The 19,042-nt window shown below is 41.9% G+C and overlaps 1 protein-coding gene across 4 annotated transcripts in view; it reads right to left on the reverse strand.

The window, feature by feature from the left end:
- Window positions 1-746: 746 nt before the first annotated feature.
- The window catches only part of CNTRL (centriolin), an 85,507-nt gene continuing 67,211 nt past the window's right edge, over window positions 747-19,042 (reverse strand). For 2 of the 4 annotated variants that reach the window (XM_032633800.1, XM_032633804.1), the window contains 14 exons: window positions 18,291-18,450; window positions 16,784-16,899; window positions 16,488-16,705; window positions 13,681-13,838; window positions 12,486-12,559; window positions 10,199-10,387; window positions 9,534-9,759; window positions 8,021-8,226; window positions 6,887-7,027; window positions 5,001-5,273; window positions 4,762-4,824; window positions 3,143-3,349; window positions 1,432-1,515; window positions 747-1,163 (listed from right to left, as the gene is read on the reverse strand). In XM_032633800.1, coding sequence (XP_032489691.1) covers window positions 1,459-1,515; window positions 3,143-3,349; window positions 4,762-4,824; window positions 5,001-5,273; window positions 6,887-7,027; window positions 8,021-8,226; window positions 9,534-9,759; window positions 10,199-10,387; window positions 12,486-12,559; window positions 13,681-13,838; window positions 16,488-16,705; window positions 16,784-16,899; window positions 18,291-18,450 — 2,088 coding nt within the window. In that variant the 3' untranslated portion in view covers window positions 747-1,163; window positions 1,432-1,458. The remainder of the gene's footprint in view (window positions 1,164-1,431; window positions 1,516-3,142; window positions 3,350-4,761; window positions 4,825-5,000; window positions 5,274-6,886; window positions 7,028-8,020; window positions 8,227-9,533; window positions 9,760-10,198; window positions 10,388-12,485; window positions 12,560-13,680; window positions 13,839-16,487; window positions 16,706-16,783; window positions 16,900-18,290; window positions 18,451-19,042) is intronic. The other 2 variants (XM_032633802.1, XM_032633801.1) reach the window with 1 other exon arrangement.

A 19,042-nucleotide genomic window follows, 5' to 3' on the forward strand; every position in this document is an offset into this window, starting at 1 on the left:
AGCATTTTGCTAAGACTTGTGAAAATGAAACAAAGAATATAACTACCAAATCAGTTTTATTTTGGAAGTAGATGTTTTCTGGAACTTAATGTGTTAATAAATTTTATGCCATTTTCATTGTCTTTAATTGTATTTATCCCGTATCTGGTTTTTTTTTTCTTTTGGCTGTGCCACGTGGCATGAGGGATCTTAGTTCCCCCACCAGTGATCGAACCTGTGTGACCCCTACAGTGGAAGAGTGGAGTCTTAACCACTGGACCACCAGGGAAGTCCCTATCCCATATCTCCATATCTTAATGGTCCAGCTCTAGCCAAACAACTTTTTAGGAATATAAACCTCAGTAGGTGGTGAGAGATTACTCACTGTGCTATACTGTGTATAGTAACATGGTATATAATACCTGTTATGGTTCAAAAGCTGTATAGGGGCCTAGAAGAGTCCTTGGGGATATTTTAAAACAAAGTCTGACTGAACGCAATTTGAATTTACCACTGGGTCAGATTCTCCAAAGTCCAAAGTTCTAATTTTCTACCACAGAATATTTTTGGTTAAGGAAAAGCACCTGAAGTGTATATAATAGTTTTATAACAGATATTTTCAAGTGATAAAATATATTCATTGATAGGTACAACATATTTCAACCTGCAGGCAGAGATGGAAAATCACTTGAAAGACTGACATTTAGGTAAAAATTTTATGGCTTAAGTGTAGATACGTGAAGTGTAAAGTCAGAATCTGACCCAAATTTACTTTATCTTTTATTTTTATATGAATACAGATTTTAAACAAAATCCAAAAATAACTTGGCACTGTTAATGAAGAGGGGCTTAAGTACATTTTTTTTTTAACCTTTCTAACTATGGATTTTACCAGTTTATAGATTCAAATCAGGATTGGTTTTGTAATAATGCATTTCAAAGTGAAAAAACCCTCAGCCATCTAGGACCCTGGTTTAAATTGTATACAGTTGTTCCCATATGTACAGATAACTTACAAAAACCCTGACGGTAATTGTACAAGTGGAGTTTCAGCATTTGAATTCACTGGTTCATGATAAAAAGCAAGTGGCATTCTAATTATGAAGTTGGTGAGGTAGTGGAAAAGGTATTTCCTCATATTTATGCAAGACAGTTTTCCTCCATCTGGCTGAGCCACTCTTTTCCTACAACAAGATGAGAAAGTCAGGATGAACCCTTGCAACAGTAAAAACAGGTTTTAACTAGGTTAACAGAATTAAATGATAGCATCATGGCTAACAGGTAAAATATATACTGAGTACCTCTTCGGAAAAATGTTTTAAGATGAACCACCGTATGAAATTATCCAAGAGAAAAGTCAGAAGGTTACTTTTCTTAAGACTGTATGATAAACTAGAATTCAAGAGCTTGCAATTGAAAGTGCAGGTTAAAAGAACTCTTTGTAACATGTACCCTGTGAGCAGGAGGCTGGGAATGGCATCAGTGTCGGTAACCGTCTAGTGATTGTGACGGACCTTGTAGAACTTGGAAGGAGCTCTGAAACGAAGGAAGAGAAAACATTAGGCTCAGAAGCCAGTCTCTTAATTCCAACCTAGTTCAGACTTTTATCCCACGTAGACCTAGATTACGACTCCAGAGTCCAAAACAATTCTAACAAACTCTACTCCTTGTGCCTCAAACATTCCTCTGTTAACTCCTGGATTTAGAGCACCTGAACTCTTCTGGCTGCCACCATGAGCTAAGAATTTAACCTGGCCCCCAAACCCCTGTCTACTCATCTCCCACTATTCTGGGCTCTCTTACCTCCAGAGTCATCTACTCTTCAATGCTCTGTGCCTCTGACACACTGTTCCTCAAGGCCTGCCCTGAGGCCCATGATGGTTTTGGCCTGTATCTGACTTGGATCCTACCATGGAAGGTTTTAAGGTAATCATTCAAATCTTGGCTCTGCTGCTAATGAGCGAGCTGTGTGTCTATTAAAGATGCAACTGGCCTTGAATGTTCTCATGGCTCAACCATACAATATACCACTCTGGTAAAGAAAGATTAGCCTCTAAGTCCTGGTTTTGTCTTTTGCTGTGACCTTGACATTTTTCATTTTATACAATTTCCTTATCTATATAGAGGGATAAATCCTATTTCCCAGGATGTAAATGAGATATGTAAAGTGTTTAGTACACACACACAGTAGGCACACAAGATGGTAGCTATTATCCATCTCTGACAGTAATACTGTGTTACTTACTGATTCCATGAGTATATTTTATGTTCCTCCTAAATAATTATTAACCTTATGTAAGTCATAGAAAACTTGTGAAATCCAGGGGTTTTTTTCTAATAGACTCTCAGTTAAGAGTTCAAACTCTGTTCAAACTTTGCTGAGGATTAACAGTTGGCACAGTCATCTTCCCAAATGGACAGACTAAACTGGGACTCAAGTTGATTTCAGAGGTCTAAACTTTTTTTTTGGCTGTGCCGCACAGCTTATGGGATTTTATAACTTTGTTGTTGTTAATTTATTTTATTTTTGGCTGCGTTGGGTCTTCGTTGCAGTACACGGGCTTCTCTTGCTGTGGAGCACGGGCTCTAGGCGCGCAGGCATCAGTAGTTGTGGCACGTGGGCTCAGTAGTTGTGGTGCACGGGCTTAGTTGCTTCGCGGCATGTGGGATCTTCCCAGACCAGGGCTCGAACCCGTGTCCCCTGCAGGCAGATTCTTAACCACTGCACCACCAGGGAAGTCCCAGCTTATGGGATTTTAGTTCCCCAACCAGGGATCGAACCGGGCCCGCAGCAGTGAGAGTACAGGGTCCTCACCACTGGACCACCAGGGAATTCCCTAAACTCTTTATATTGACCAAGTAGACGATAAGGATATCCAGAAGTGGAAGGCATTTATAGAAGAATTAACTATATCCCTGACAGGTCACCCAGTTTCCTAGGCTATTCCCTAAATCATCAGCTTATCCTCTTTATACATCTACCAACCAATTGATTCCAGTCTCCTCAGGGACCATGAAAAAGCAAGTCTTTCCTAAGACAAGTTTTTCAGAGATTTGAAGGTGGCATTCATATCCTTCTGAGTCTCCTCAAGATTATGGACCCCAAAGCTTTCAGGTACTTTCCATGTATAAGTCAGACCCCTTGTGAAGAGCTTCCTCCTACCTGGCTTGGTCCAAGATGGGAGTCCTCAGCAAGGGAAGACTCCAGCTGAGACAGACTGGGTGATGACGTGGAATCTACAGATGTGCTGGTGACCAATTCCCCTAAGGCATCCACTTGTCTCCTCAAGCTGTGTAAAGTGCCCTCTGTCTGCCGCTTCCCTTTGCTTAACACTTCTGCCTGCTTGGACATACAGTGTCGAAGCTGGGCCTGAAAGTGTTATGGTAGAACATATTAGAACACTGGGTACCTTCCTCATGTTTAACTTTTTTTTTTTTTTGCAGTACGTGGGCCTCTCACTGTTGTGGCCTCTCCCGTTGCGGAGCACAGGCTCTGGACGCGCATGCTCAGCGGACATGGCTCACGGGCCCAGCCGTTCCGCGGCATGTGGGATCTTCCCGGACTGGGGCACGAACCCGTGTCCCCTGCATCGGCAGGCGGACTCTCAACCACTGCGCCACCAGGAAAGCCCATGTTTAACATTTGATAGGCAAATCTGACTATCATAAAATAGGAATGGCTGCTGAAAATTCTCTTCTTGTCCTTTAAAAAAAAAAAAAAAAAAGGAGGTGCCAGATGGCTACTCTCTGTGTTGTCATTAACTGGGCCTTTAACTCAGCCTGTTCTCTCTGCTGTCACGACACTTAGGATTTCAGCATCCCTGGCCTCCCCATTAAATGACTGCCTCATCTCTCTCTCCTTACTGCCCAGACTTAGAAGATTGGTTTATACTGGATATCTTCAGAGTCTCTCACAAGGTATGTAATCCTCAACCCCATACTACGTTCTGGCTTCCCCACCGTACCTCTGAAACGATTCTCTCATTAAAGTCAACAGCAAGCGCTGTCCCATAGAACTTCCTGTGATGACGGGAATGTTCTATATCTGTGCTGCCCACTGTAGTAGCCACTGGTTGTGTGTGGCCTTTGAGCACGTGAAATGTGGTAACTGAAGAACTGAATTTTTAACCTGATTTAATTAAAGTGAATTTACATTTAAACAGTCACATGTGGCTGGAGGCTATTTGATGTCAAGGGCCTCCACTCACTTGGTACCGCCCATGGCTGCTTCTCAGCCCTCGCTGTAAATGGCCATGGCTTCTTCTCAGCCCTCGCTGTAAGTGGCCGTTCTCCAAAGATGCATTCTGTCCTCTCTTGTTCTGTCTAACTCAATCTCATTTTCCAACTCCCACCTAAACTCTTAACCCCCAAATTTTTAGGTCAACAATGACCTATTCTAGACACCTGTTTTCAGCTGCCTATAGAAAGAGATCCTTCTCTGAGCTTCGAACGTGTAATCTATAAAACTGCTGTGAGGGCTTCCCTGGTGGCGCAGTGGTTGAGAGTCCGCCTGCCAATGCAGGGGACACGGGTTCGTGCCCCGGTCTGGGAGGATCCCACATGCCGCGGAGCGGCTGGGCCCGTGAGCCATGGCCGCTGAGCCTGCGCGTCCGGAGCCTGTGCTCCGCAACAGGAGAGGCCACAACAGTGAGAGGCCCGCATACCGCAAAAAAAAAAACAAAACAAAAAAAAACTGCTGTGAGAGCTGCAACAGAGCAATTTCCCCCACTCTCCTCAATATGCCAAGTATCTTATACTGTATTTTTCTTTTAAAAGGGCAACCTTGAGTCGATCTTCACGGTGACGCAGTTTCTCTCGGAGTGCTTCTCCACGCCAGTGTTCATCCTTTTTCAGAGGGAAAGGGAAACAGAGAGTCTCTAAGCACCACCATCAGTAACCAACCCACCTTTCCCGCCTCTAACCCTCTTCCATCCTCAACTCTGTGTTTGAGCTTATCTAGGGTAGGTGGGAACCAAATTATCTTTTGATGAAGTCCACACAATAGCAGGATAAACCCTTACCATTATGTGAACATGAGAAAAATTCAGTTTTTCTTCAAAGGGTGATGGTCTGTCACTCACGGGGAATGGAAAGTTCTCTTTCAAGCTTTCCAGCCCTCCTTCTAGGTTTTCATTCCCTTCCAAAACAGCTTCCAGATCAGCTGGTTGTTCTGGAAGAAACTGGTTAAGATTCTTCAGGCTGGTTCGGATTTCATCTTTCACTTCAGACTTAAGTGTCCTCATTGCTTCACTGATTTCCATTTGTCTTCTTTCCAAATCTTTTTGGTTTTCCATCTAAGGAGTGAGTGAGAGTCAAATAACTACTATGTAAAGTTTGGGACTACCTGGAATTGAACTGTTAATGATTTAAATTTAATGTTTTAAATACATGTGTCATGTATTTACCGACCTACAGATGTTAATTACTATGATTAGAATGGTAAAAACTTGTGATTTTTCAGCTATTCCAAGTATCTATAAGCTACCAAGTAAGCGATTTTACTGACATTTGACTGAAGCAACTTCCATTTAGAAAAGCATGGGTGCCATGTTCCTTGAAGGTGCATTACTCTATAGAAGTCGGTCTCTCTGGAGCTAGACAGAGCTGGATTCCAATCTCGTTTCCAGTAAACATTACCAGTATGACTTAGGGCAAGTTAGCTAACTTCTGAACCTCTTACCTCATTTAACATGAAGATAATACCTTGCATCCCGAAATGCAAGAACTAGGTGAGAATTTATACAAAGCACCTTAGTGGTACCCAAATGAGAAAAGGGCCATTTACCTAAACAAGCCGTAAGTGATCTAGATTATAAATGTTAATGCTGGAAGGGGCCTTAGAAAAGATCTGGTCCAATGTTTTCATTTTATGGGTGAAGAATCTGGTGGTTTCGGCAGTCTGGAGGTTTCCTCAGGTTTTACAGTTTGTGTTTAAGACCTGAGACTACCCTATGTGGCTCTCTCCATAATAAAGAGCTTAGTGAAGATATTACAGTCATACCCACTTCTAACTGCCCTTCCAAGTTTGCAGAGGCTGGGGGGGGCCTTTAAATAAAAGTTATTTGTGTGTGTTTGTGTGTGTGTGTGTGTGTCAGGGCTGGGGGTGGGTGGCTATAGGCACAGATGAAACTGAATGGCCACATAGGGTTACCCAAAGGACAAGGTGTAGCAGGGTCAACCGAGTGGCCCCAGCAGCCTGACTAGACTAGAGCTCTGGGGTGGCCCAGCTGCTGCCAATGGCTAAGGGACACCAGGGGGGTCTAGGGTTAGACTCTCCATCTAGCGTGAACTGCTTTCCCACCCTCAGCTTGGCAACATTACAGGTTATCAAAGGTTTTCCCGGGGGTCATTTTTTCCTTCCCCAGGGGTTTGGCTCTTATAGACTTGTTTCTGACATAAAATCTAACGTTTCAATATAGTGCTTTGGGACATGATAAAATTTTATGCTGAAGAGCTGCTATTTTTCTTTCAAAAACTAACATAAAAACCTTGTTGAACTTAAGGGCATTTTAAAAGTATATTTTGACACTATTGATACTATTTATAAAATAAATAATGAGAACCTACTGTATAGCACAGGGAACTCTACTTAATGCATTGTGGTGACCTAAATGGGAAGGAAATCCAAAAAATAGGGGATATATGTATACGTATGGCTGATTCACTTTGCTGTACAGTAGAAACTAACACAACAGTGTAAAGCAACTCTACTCCAATAAAAATTAATTTAAAAAAGTATATTTTGAACAAACACTTTTTTTCTTGTGGAGGTAGATTTCTACATTTCAAAACTAGAAAAACAGATTTGATTAATTAGCTTTTCACGACTTTCCCAAAGAAATACTCCTTTTAAAAGAGCTACTGAAGAAACAAAGCTCTGCCCGAGTCCCGTGGGGTGTGGGCGCACCTGTTTCTTGAGCTCTGCATACTCCTGCTGCATCTGGCTGAGCTCCTTCATCAGGCGCCTGGCCCGCTCGTGGTTGTCCCGGGCCACCTGCTCGACGGTTGCCATTTCCTTCTGCATGCAGCTGTTCTCCTGCTTTTGCTCCTAGCACCAGAGGAGGAGGATGACTCTGGAGGTGTGCGTTGCTGGCTTACGCACTCACTAGCTCTGTGACTTCACTTCTCGTCTGGGCTTCAGCTATAAAATGGGGATAATCTACCTGCCTTCTTTAGCAGCTGTGGTAGAGCTGGGAGTAAACATGTGGTTGGGAGTAAACATGTGGTTGGTCAGTCTGTCAGCCCAGAGTCTGAATCCTAGATCTGCAACATTACCATTGATACTAGGTTACTTTCCCTTGTCTGTAAGATGTTAACCATAGCCCCCATCATAGGGTTCCTAGGAGGATTAAAATCTAGACATCTACATACTATCTTTACAATCATGTTGCCCATCACTGGTTGTAAGTGTTATCACCCTTAGGGAAACACACCTGGTTGGAAAGTACCATTCAACAGGGCTACATTAATTCCTCCAAAGGGTGTTAGAAAAATCCATTCCTGTGACAGCCCTCGTTGCTGCCCACTGGCCTCCACCCACCATACACTGTTTTGAACTCATCTGAGTGTCACCTCCCACAGTTTATCTCCAGGGATAAAACCATGGTAGGTTGAGCTTCCCGGTTTTAGGATAATGATTAATTAAAACTGACGTTGACCAAAAAGGGCACGATGAGAAAAACCTGTGAGCACAGACTGCAGCTGGGTAAGAATGTCTTTAGAGGCTTTCCTTCCCCAGCCCCCTCCTCGACCCTGCTGGGGAGGCTGGACCGCTGAGGGTGCTCTCTGCTCAGTGCTGACATCGTCTGTGCACACGACCATCGTTCCAGCCAGCCAGACAGCTCCTCTAGGGCTGAGCCCAGACTCTGGCAAAATCTACCATCAGCTTCAGGAACAAATTACACGTAAATGCACCACAAACCACAGTTGGGTTAGGGACTTGGTTGACAGGTAATTTATTTTCTCTACCTTGAAGAAGTATTTTAGTTAAAAATGTAAAGGCGTCATCTCCTCATAAACTGCCTGGGCAGCAGATACTCACGAGAAGGTTCTTCTCCAGCTGACTCCGCTGGATCTTAAGTGCTTCCTTGAGGCCGGCGACCTGCTTCTCGGCTTGCTTTCTCTCTGTCAGGAACTGGTTCCGCAAGAGGCTGAAGTCCGCCCTCACAGAGTCCGTCTCCTTCTGCAGAGCCAGAAGCTCGCCTGACTTCTCCAGTAACTGCTGTTCCCGTTCTGAAAGCTGTCGTTCTGAAATGAGCATTTTAGGTAGTTTAGCCCGAGGCTCTGGGCTGGCCGTGGGCAGACTCCACAACGACATGCCACCCACTCAGGCACTTTGCTCCATCACTCAGTCGTCCAGATCTCCCTTGACCCACACCAGAGGCCCAGAAAAAAGCCCAGAGAAGGGTGCCTCTTGATGTAATTTGTTCCCAGAGGCCTGATCCCAAAGTGACAGACAGCTACTGTCTTCCCTTTTGAGTCTTTGAGACCAGAGAGCACCAACCCTGAGGTGCAGGGAACATGGAACAGACTACTGAAATGTTTTTTATAAACCTAATTTTAATAAAGGGGGACACACAGTATTTCTTCCTTCATGGGAAGCAGCGCAGAGGAAAGAACACAGGATTTGGAATGGCACACATCTTATTTTCTACAGAAGAAACGTATTTCCTGGTGTTTAATGGGAATCGTGTATGCAAACACCTAGTACATAGTGAGTACTCAATAAATAACGCTTATGCACAACAGTGATTTTTTTTTTTTTTTTTTTTTTTTTTTTTTATGCGTTACGCGGGCCTCTCACTGTTGTGGCCTCTCCCGTTGCGGAGGACAGGCTCCGGACGCGCAGGCTCAGCGGCCATGGCTCACGGGCCCAGCCGCTCCGCGGCATGTGGGATCCTCCCAGACCGGGGCACGAACCCGTGTCCCCTGCATCGGCAGGCGGACTCTCAACCACTGCGCCACCAGGGAAGCCCCAACAGTGATATTTAACACAGATTTTTCTAATCACCCTCTGTAAAGCAACACCCCGCCCAGATTTCACTTCTCACACCTCTGGCATGGTCAGACTCGGCATATTTGTTAGCTTTCAGTTTATTAATGAAATGGTTGGGTCTGGATGCATCAAGAGTTCCCAGGGAATAAAGGAATAATAACCCTTTCAGGTCCCAAGTCCACTGAGTTCACTCAAGGTAGAACAACATTTTTAATGTACTTTATAGAAAGCCTTTAGAGCACCTTTTGGCACTTCTCTGCCTTAATGTTCCACTTCCTTGAGACAGCACTCTCGAAGAAAGCAATACAGTAAAAGTAAAAAGACCTGACAGTCTTGGAATCAAATCCTATCTCCATAAAGACAAATTCTCTCTGTCCCTCTGAGCCTGTTTCCTCTTCTCTCACAGGGCTGGGAGGATCAAATGAGGGACCATTCTTCCCACTGTGCTTGTCCTGTGCCTCCCGTCTGGGCTATAGCTGGGGCCTGGGACTCCTTCGCACATTTTACTCGACAATCAGCAGATTTCCCCGCCCTCAGTGCAATGTTCCAGAATACATACGGGTTTGGGAGAGCGTCTTCTCCAGGGTCTCACCCCACCTTTCCTCTTCCTGCAGAGTCCTGATGCGCTCTTCAGCCACCAACACCTTGGTCAGCACCTGCTCCAGTCTGCTTTGCTGGTCTGCTATCTCCTTTTCCAGCTGGTGCCGCTGCTCCTTCAGTGTCACTCTACTGGCTTCTAATTTTTCTTCTTCACTTTCTCTCTCTTTCTGGAGTCTCTGAAACATCTTAATAGAGAACAACCTTAGTTAGTCATAAAATAACAAATACCCAGTGTCTTGAGGGAATCTTCATGGACACTAGATAGATTCCAGTTCAACAGAAAGTAGAAAACAACCCATGGGGACAGAGAGTGAGTTCTCTTTACAAAGGTGATCAAGTAGGGACTGGAAAACTGTTTGGCCAGCATGTGAGGAGGGGATTCAAGCAGGAACTGGCACGTGGCCTTCAAGACTCCTTACCGGGCCTGTTCTATGGTCTTAATGGCCTGTAATATTAATACCAAGGGAGTCAAAGAGTTGGTGTAAAATCCCCTCTGGTCACACAGGGCAGGTAAGGGAAGCTAGTCCCAAGGGGGATACTTCTCAGCAGCTTTCTGCCAGGGGAAAAAAGCTCACACAAGTGATAAAATGTTTCCTCTTATATAACGTCATAGATGTGCAGTACCATTTCCTGTTGGGCTAGTTTGGCCTTGTTTTCTTCAACTTCATTCTGAAACACCTGCAGTTGTTGTTGTTTTGTTTCCTCTTCTTTTCGGCAGACTTCCAACTTCTTTACTTGTTCTCTGATGTCCTCCTGGAGCCTGGTCTGCTCACTGAGCAGTACATCCTGACGCTTGGTGGTGTGGAGCAGGTCCTTCAGGTGAAAGAACAAATTGAAACTACGGACAAAGCCACCTTCATTACAGGTGGCTAGTGCCACAGCTACATCTATCTACTAAGTCTGACAAAATGAAAGCGTAAAAGTTCCATATCCTTTATTATTTCAACAAACATACAAAGGTACCTGGAACTCAATTTAATCACTGGCTTCCCTCTTTTTAGTACCTAGGATGACAGAGATGTCAGAACCTCAGCAAGAGACTCAGTTCCTCCGAGCTTTAGCTGCCTTGTCACTGAGATGGGAGTAAACAACACCCACCTCACAGGATTGCTAAGATTAAGAAAAGCTATGAATAAGGCTTAACTCTGAAAATGAACCTAAAGTCATGGTTTTGCTACTATTTGAAATATTTATACAGGTTAAAAAACTCAGACAACAGGAATTCCCTGGTGGTGCAGTGGTTAAGAATCCGCCTGCCAATACAGGGGACACGGGTTTGAGCCCTGGTCCGGGAAGATCCCACATGCTGTGGAGCAACTAAGCCCCTGCGCCACAACTACTAAGTCTGTGCTCTAGAGCCTGCAAGCCACAACTACTGAGCCCACACACCACAACTACTGAAGCCCGAGTGTGCCTAGAGCCCATGTTCCGCAACAAGAGAAGCCACCACAATGAGAAGCCCACGCACTGCAACGAAGAGTAGCCCCCGCTCGCCACAACTAGAGAAAGCCCACGCGCAGCAACAAAGACCCAACACAGCCAAAAAAACTAAACAAACAAAAAAAAACCTCAGAAAACAATAAATACTTCTTTCTTCAAGGAACCCCAATTAAGCACTTTAGGAAAAGTTACCATATTTCTAACAACACAGAAAATATTCATACGAACCTGTATAAGACTTCTTAAAAGAGATAGAATAATTTAAGTTTTTTTTTTTTTTTTTTGTGGTACGCGGGCCTCTCACTGTTGTGGCCTCTCCTGTTGTGGAGCACAGGCTCCGGACATGCAGGCCCAGTGGCCATGGCTCACGGGCCTAGCCGCTCCATGGCATGTGGGATCTTCCCGGACCGGGGCACAAACCCGTGTTCCCTGCATCAGCAGGTGGACTCTCAACCACTGTGCCACCAGGGAAGCCCTAATTTCATTTTTATATATCTTAAAACACAGAATCTTAAAGGTAGAAGGAAGAGAATTTAGATGTCTAATCTAACCTGTAATTTACAGAGTAGAAACTGAGGCCCAAAACTTGCTTGAGTTTCTCTGAAATTCAAATTTTGGCAATAATCTCACAGGACAACACTGACTTACCTTAAGAAGATGATCAGAAGTACAAGGGTAAAAAGAATCTGCTCTAGGGGCTTCCCTGGTGGCACAGTGGTTGAGAATCTGCCTGCCAATGCAGGGGACAGGGGTTCAAGCCCTGCTCTGGGAAGATCTCACACGCCGCGGAGCAACTAAGCCTGTGCGCTGCAACTACTGAGCCTGTGCTGTAGAGCCCACGAGCCACAACTACTGAGCCCATGTGCCACAACTACTGAAGCCCGTGCACCTAGAGCCTGTGCTCCGCAACAAGGGAAGCCACCACAATGAGAAGCCCGTGCACCGCAATGAAGAGCAGCCCCTGCTCACCGCAATTAGAGGAAGCCCGTGCTCAGCAACAAAGATCCAACGCAGCCAAATAAATAAATTAAAAAAAAAAAAAAAAAGAATCTGCTCTATTCAACACCTGACAAGATGAAGGCCCAGATTTGGCCATGATTCTGCAGCTCAACGAGTGATCAAATCTAAGCCCAGCCTTTGCAGGCCTCATCTGTGCCATGGGTAAGAGATGGTCCATCTGGTCCCTGAAGCCCCCAGAGTGGCTGCTGAGGGACTGTTGGGCTCTTTTAGCCATGACCTTACTTATTAGCTTCGAGTAAAACGTTGTTTGAATAAAGAATTCTAGGGATAAAATAAACTGGAAAATCACTGCTCTGCATCAAAATTTTTGTATATCTTATATTTGTGTTTTATAAATGGTTCTAAGGGACCTGCTCATGTGAAAAGGAACCAGCCTACTTGATTTGTTATTTCAACCAATTATCTGCATGCCTTCAGGACACTACTAGAAGATTACCTTTGTGAGGCTTACCTGTTTTGCTAGGTTCAAGTGGTCTTGGACATCAGCTAGTTCCTCCTGTAATGAGTTTACTGCTTCCCGTTTTTCTACAGAAATAACATTTACATAAAGTAAGAAATACTTATGTATACATGTTCCAGATTCCTATCGGTCCACTCAGAGAAGTAGAGTAGAAGTGAATTTATACTTCCTTCTGTTAAATGTATGACTATGCCACCCTATCTTATTAAAGGCTAAAAGAGAGGTACATGCGCAATCCAGATCTGGACCTGGAGCCCACGTTTTTAAAGACTTGCATGTTCAAAAAAAAAAGACATGTTACATGTGCAAAACCTCACAATGAAAATTTACACATAATAATACCTCATGTTGATGAGGTGCATGGTTTAAAAACAGGTATCTTCCACATTGCTGATAAAAATATAAATTTGGTACAACCCTTCAGGAAGACAATTTGGGAATAAATTTTATATCTGTACTGGTTTTGTCACTTACTAGCTGTGTAAGCTTGAGCAAGTCACTTCTTGCTTAGGCGAGTCGCAAGGAAACTAGGCTTAAGTTGCTTTATCTGTAAATGTCATGAAGTAATAGTTTCTACCTCATAAAAATGTTATAAGGATTAAGTGATAAAATTATATGAAACACCTGCATCACGTCCAGGACACATACTGCTGGCTAGAATTACTTAGTAACTTATAAATAAACAATCACAAGGCTTTATAAAGAGTTGGTAATTAAGATGTTATTTGCATCTTTGTTTTTGTTTTTAAATCTAAACACACACACACACACACACACACACACACACGCCCCAAGGAAAAATCTGGAGGGATATTTACTAAATTGATAATAGAAATTATCTCTGAGGAGTGAGGTGAATAGTAATTTTTATTTTGTCATTTTGCTATGTTTTTAAATTGTTCTCTAAAGAATATGAGTTAGTTTTTTTAAAAAATAGCTTTACTGAGATGTAATTCTCATACCATGCATTTTCCACCCATTTAAAGTATACAATTTCATGGCTTTCCGTAAGTTCACAGAGTTGTACAACCACCACCATACCTAATTTTAGAACATTTTTCTCACTTCTAAAAGAAGCCCCATGCCCTGTAGCATGAATTATTTCTGTAATACGAAAGCAAACAATTAAATAAAGAATCTAGCAAAAGGAAGAAAGTCACATCTCTCCTGTTGTGCTGCCTCATACCCTGGAGCTGCTGCTGCATGGCTGCGATGTCTTTATGCAGTGAGAGTTTGTTTCTGTTTAGTTGGTCTAGCTCCTGCTGCAGTTTTCTGACATCCACTTCCAACTTTTCTAAGTCTGATTGCTTTGTTCTGCTATTCTCCTCTGTAGCTGCTAAAACCCTACAATACAAATGGAGAATAAGTTAGACTGTCAAATACAAAATGTCTAAGCACACACACGCGACAACTAAGGAATAGTGTTATATTTCACAATGTAGTTGTGGAGTCTGGTGATATTAATAAATATTAATAATTTACCAAATTATTAAATGTTATTAAATATTAACACAATGTAAGGCTCTTCAACTCATTTTCAAAAGAAATCTTATTTTCAGCTTTCCAAATAGAACATTTGGAAATGTTTATCATTTCAAAAAGTGACTTGCTAAACCGAAGTTTTATAAAAACCAGGGATAACATGGATAGCACTTATAATTCCAAAAATGTGATTAAGGACTTCCCTGGTGGCGCAGTGGTTAAGAATCCACCTGCCAATGCAGGGAACACGGGTTCGAGCCCTGGTCCGGGAAGATCCCACATGCCACGGAACAACTAAGCCCATGCGCCACAACTACTGAGCCTGTGCTCTAGAGCCCTTGAGCCACAGCTACTGAGCCCATGTGGCTAAAGCCCGTGCGTGCTCTGCAACAAGAGGAGCAACTGCAATGAGAAGCCCCCGCACCACAACGAAGAGTAGCCCCCACTTGCCACAACTAGAGAAAGCCTGCGCGCAGCAACGAAGACCCAACGCAGCCAAAAAATAATTAATTTTAAAAAACATGATTAAAATGGATCACTAACTTCTGATAAGTGAAAATGCAGGAAACACACTGTATGTATAATAGGATTTACCCAAAAAACAGATATGTATGAGCATGCATTCCTTTACACGAATGGAATCATATACTATGGACTGGTTTTCGTCTGGCTTCTTTCAGTAAGCATAGTTACTTTGAGATTCATCCATGAATTTGTCTGTATCAATCCTCCATTGCTTTTATTGCTGAGTAGTATTCTATGGTATGGCTATACTATAATTTGCTAATCCATTCACCAGCTGATGGGCATTTAGGTTTCCAGTTTTGGCTACTGCAAATAAAGCCGCTATGAACATCAGTGTACAGTTTTTGTATGGACACATGCTTTCACCTCTAGGTGTGAGAAAGCTAGATCTTCTGCTAGGTGTATGCTTGCATTTTTAAGTAACTGCCAAACTATTTTCCAAACTGGTCTTACTAACATTTTATACTCCCATCAATTGTGTATGAAAGTTCCTCGCTAGCATTTGATATGGTCAGTGTTTAATCTTAGCTATTCTATTAGGTGTGTAATGATATCTAATTGTGGTTTTAATTTGCATTTCCCTAATGGTTAATGATACCAAGCATCTTTTCATGTGCTTATCTGCCATCCATATATTTTCTTAAATAAAATTTCAAATCTCTTGCCCATTTGAAAAATTGGGTTCTTCATTTTCTAATTACTGAGTTTTGAGAGTTCATTATATCCTGGGTACACGTCCTTTATCAGATACATGGTTGCCAGGATTTCTCTCGCAGTCTGTGACATGTCTGTTCATTATCTCAACAGTGTCTTTTGAGAAACAGAAGTTTTAAATTTTGATGAGGTCCAATTTTATCAATTTACTCTTTTATGGATCATGCTTTCAGCGTCTTATCTAAGGAATTTTTGCCTAACCCAAGGCCACAAAGATTTTTTCCCCCTACGTTTTCTCCTACAAGTTTTATATTTTGGTTTACATTTATGTTTGTTAATTTTTATATGTATCCAAAACCAAATTTTTTTGGTTTTTGATACGTAGTGCTTTTAGCAACAGTTTTTGAAAACACCATCTTTTCTCTACTTTGCATCTTTGTCAAAATCAGTTGTGCATATATTTGTGAGTTTACTTGCAGACTTCTGTTCTGTTCCATTGACCTTTTTGTCTATCTTTATACCAATACCACAGTGTTTTGATTACCATAGCTGTATACTGTCTTGAAATCACATAGTATTAGCCCTAAACTTTTGTTCTTCTTTTTCAAAGTTGTTTTGGTGTCATATCTAAAAAGTTTTAGATTCTATTCTAGGTCCTCTGCATTTCAATATGAATTTTAGAATCAGATGGCCAATTTCTATTTTAAAAACCTGTTGGGATTTTTTTTTTAATTAATTAATTAATTTATTTATTTATTTTGCGGTACACGGGCCTCTCACTGTTGTGGCCTCTCCCGTTGCGGAGCACAGGCTCCAGACGCGCAGGCTCAGCGGCCATGGCTCACGGGCCCAGCCGCTCCGCGGCATGTGGGATCTTCCCGGACCAGGGCACGAACCCATGTCCCCTGCATTGGCAGGCGGACTCTCAACCACTGCGCCACCAGGGAAGCCCCCTGTTGGGATTTTGACTGTGATTGTTTTGAATCTATAGATCAATTTGAGGAGAACTGAATCTTTTTTTTTTTTTTTTTTGAGAACTGAATCTTAACAATGGGTTAAGATTGGGTCTTCCTACACACGAACAAGCATATATTTTTTATTTAAAAAAAAATCACAACAAGTTATTTTAAAAAATGCTTTTGGGGAAAAAAAAAAACCTAAAAGGAAAATTCACCCCAAAATGCTATTGGTGTATTGTATTGTGATACTGAGTTTGTGGCGTATTTTGTATTTTTTTGCCTTTTCTCAATTTTCCAATTTTTTGAATAGTGTGTTAATAATGCTTTAGCCTTCCAGATGGGATCTTACAAGCTTACTTGTTCCTGCTCTCACCGTTTGGTTTGTGCCAACTTCTTCTCCCAGCCATCACATTTCTCTTCGAGATCTTCCTTTTGTTTGCACAAAGACTCAACACACAACTGCAGTGCTCGGGTCTCAGCAGTTATTCGCTCCATTTCTCGTTTGTCCCTCTCCAAGAGCTGCTTCTGCCACTCCATTTCCCCTTTCTGTCGCAGGGCTGTCTGCTGCAAACTGTCCAACTCCTGTTTCTCCTAAAGCAGATAAAGGAGGAGTCAACCATGCAAACTGAGAAAGACCGCGGTTCACTACCAGTAAAACAGCTTTATTACCTCTAGCACTTCAACCTGAGCCTTCTCTAACTCAGACACCTTTTGGTCATGTTGTAGCTTCAAACCTTGCAGCTCATTGTTTTCAAGTTGCAACATGTCCAGAATATTCTTTAGTTCTAACAGAAACAAAGCATGGTCCAGGCTATTAAATGAATGTGGAAACATTTACAAAATGAAACAGAAAATAATGCTACTGGCTGATACAAGGAACAAAAGATAATAAAAATGTATTTGTTGTGCTGAATTAATGGAGCTAATTAATTGTATTCTGAATGTAAAAAGCCTTTAAAAGTATTGCTAAACACTAATTTGTTATAAACATTTAAACAAAAACATTCAACAGAGACCTAGTTCTAAAAAGTACTTACCCTACCTAAAAGAATTTAAATCAAAATAAATAGGAAAAACTTTAAAATATATCAGCTAACATTTATATAACAATTCTTTTGTCCTTTGAAATATAGATTTTTAAATATTAACTACTTTTATCTGATTATAAAAATATTTGTTCATTATAGAAAATTTGAAAAAAGTATAAAAGAAAAAAATGAAAACCCATCATTATCCTACCATCCAAAGACAATCACTACTGCAATAGCATTTTGATGTATTCCCTACCAGGAGTGCACGCACACGAATAGACACACGCACATATATATATTTTAAAATAAATTGGGACTACAATCAATATTCAGTTTTTATCTATTTTTTCACTCTCCTTTCATCAGCATTTTTACATGTCATTAAATGTTAAAATATGTTTTTTTAAAAAATTTTATTTTATTTATTTTTGGCTGCGTTGGGTCTTTGTTGCTGTGCGCGGGCTTTCTCTAGTTGCAGTGAGCGGGGGCTACTCTTGGTTGCGGTGTGCGGGCTTCTTATTGCGGTGGCTTCTCTTGCTGCAGAGCACGGGCTCTAGGTGCCCGGGCTTCAGGAGTGTGGCTCGCGGGCTCTGGAGTGCAGGCCCAGTAGTTGTGGCACACGGGCTTAGTTGTTCCGCGGCATGGGGGATCTTCCTGGACCAGGGCTCGAACCCGTGTCCCCTGCATTGGCAGGCGGATTCTTAACTACTATGTCACCAGGGAAGCCCAAAATATGGTTTTTAAATTAGTCACTTGTTTCCAAATTTTGTCATTACAATTTCTGTTGCAAATAACTGACTCAGTCAACTTAATTTGTAAAACAAGGAAATAAAGGCTTACTTCTTAAAAAAAAAAGAGAGAGAAAATAAATATTGCTGCGATGTACATAAACGCTTGCCCTCTCTAGATAACTGGAAATGGGCTACCCGGTTTAACAGGTGTGAGTTTAATAGTCTTAAGACACTGGAAGGTTGTTCCATTTTATACTTCAATCAACAGCCTGTAAGTGCTCTTCTTTCATCACACCCTGGTCAGCAATGAAGATGATTATTTTGCTTTTAGTTAATTTGAGTGGCAGAAAATATCATATTCCTTTTATAATCTGCTTTTCTTTGATTAGAAATAAGGTTAAACTTTAAACTTACCAGTTTTATGTTTAGACATTTGCCCTAAAACTACCTGGAGATTTTCTTCCTCTTTTTCAATTTCCTGCTTTATAAGTGAAAGTTGATTTTTTTTCTCACTAATCTGGACATTCAGTTCTCCCTTCTGAAAACTCAGTTCTTCCAGAAGAGATTTTAGTTCCTGTGCAAAGAAAAAGAAAAGAAAAGAAAAGAAAAAAGTCAACCCACCTTCACCAAGTTATGAATAGAAATTACTTTAAAATCAGTTCTGTTATTAACTGTCTCATTTCATAGAAATTCTCATTTGGAAACAAGCTCATTTTGAGTTTTACATCAAGAACAGCACTATATTTTACACTAACATACTTCAGTATAATAGAAGTAAAAAAGTAACACGTTATCTTCATTTAAAATTTATATGCAATATTTACTATGAGCAAAGCAATGTGTTGCAGAGAAAAAAGGCTGACTCGGACACATCTCCTGCCCTCAAGGGGCTTAGCACCTGGTGGGGAAATAAGGCAGGGAACAGAAACTTGATCACGAAAGGCTATGGTGCCCTAGGAAATGTGCAGAGTGCTACTAAACTCAGAATCGAGAGAAACTCCTTCCAGGGTAAAGGAAAAGTTGGGGAAGTCTTCTTAGTGGCATGAAGCTGGGCCATGAAAGCTGGGTCGGATCTGGACATTCCCAGAAAGGGAATTCCTAGAGAAGAAACAGTATGAGAAAGGCACAGAGGCATAAAACCTTGGGCATGTCCAGAAAACAACACA

This window comes from Phocoena sinus, chromosome 6 (genome assembly GCF_008692025.1).
Source record: "Phocoena sinus isolate mPhoSin1 chromosome 6, mPhoSin1.pri, whole genome shotgun sequence".
Taxonomy (NCBI): domain Eukaryota; kingdom Metazoa; phylum Chordata; class Mammalia; order Artiodactyla; family Phocoenidae; genus Phocoena; species Phocoena sinus.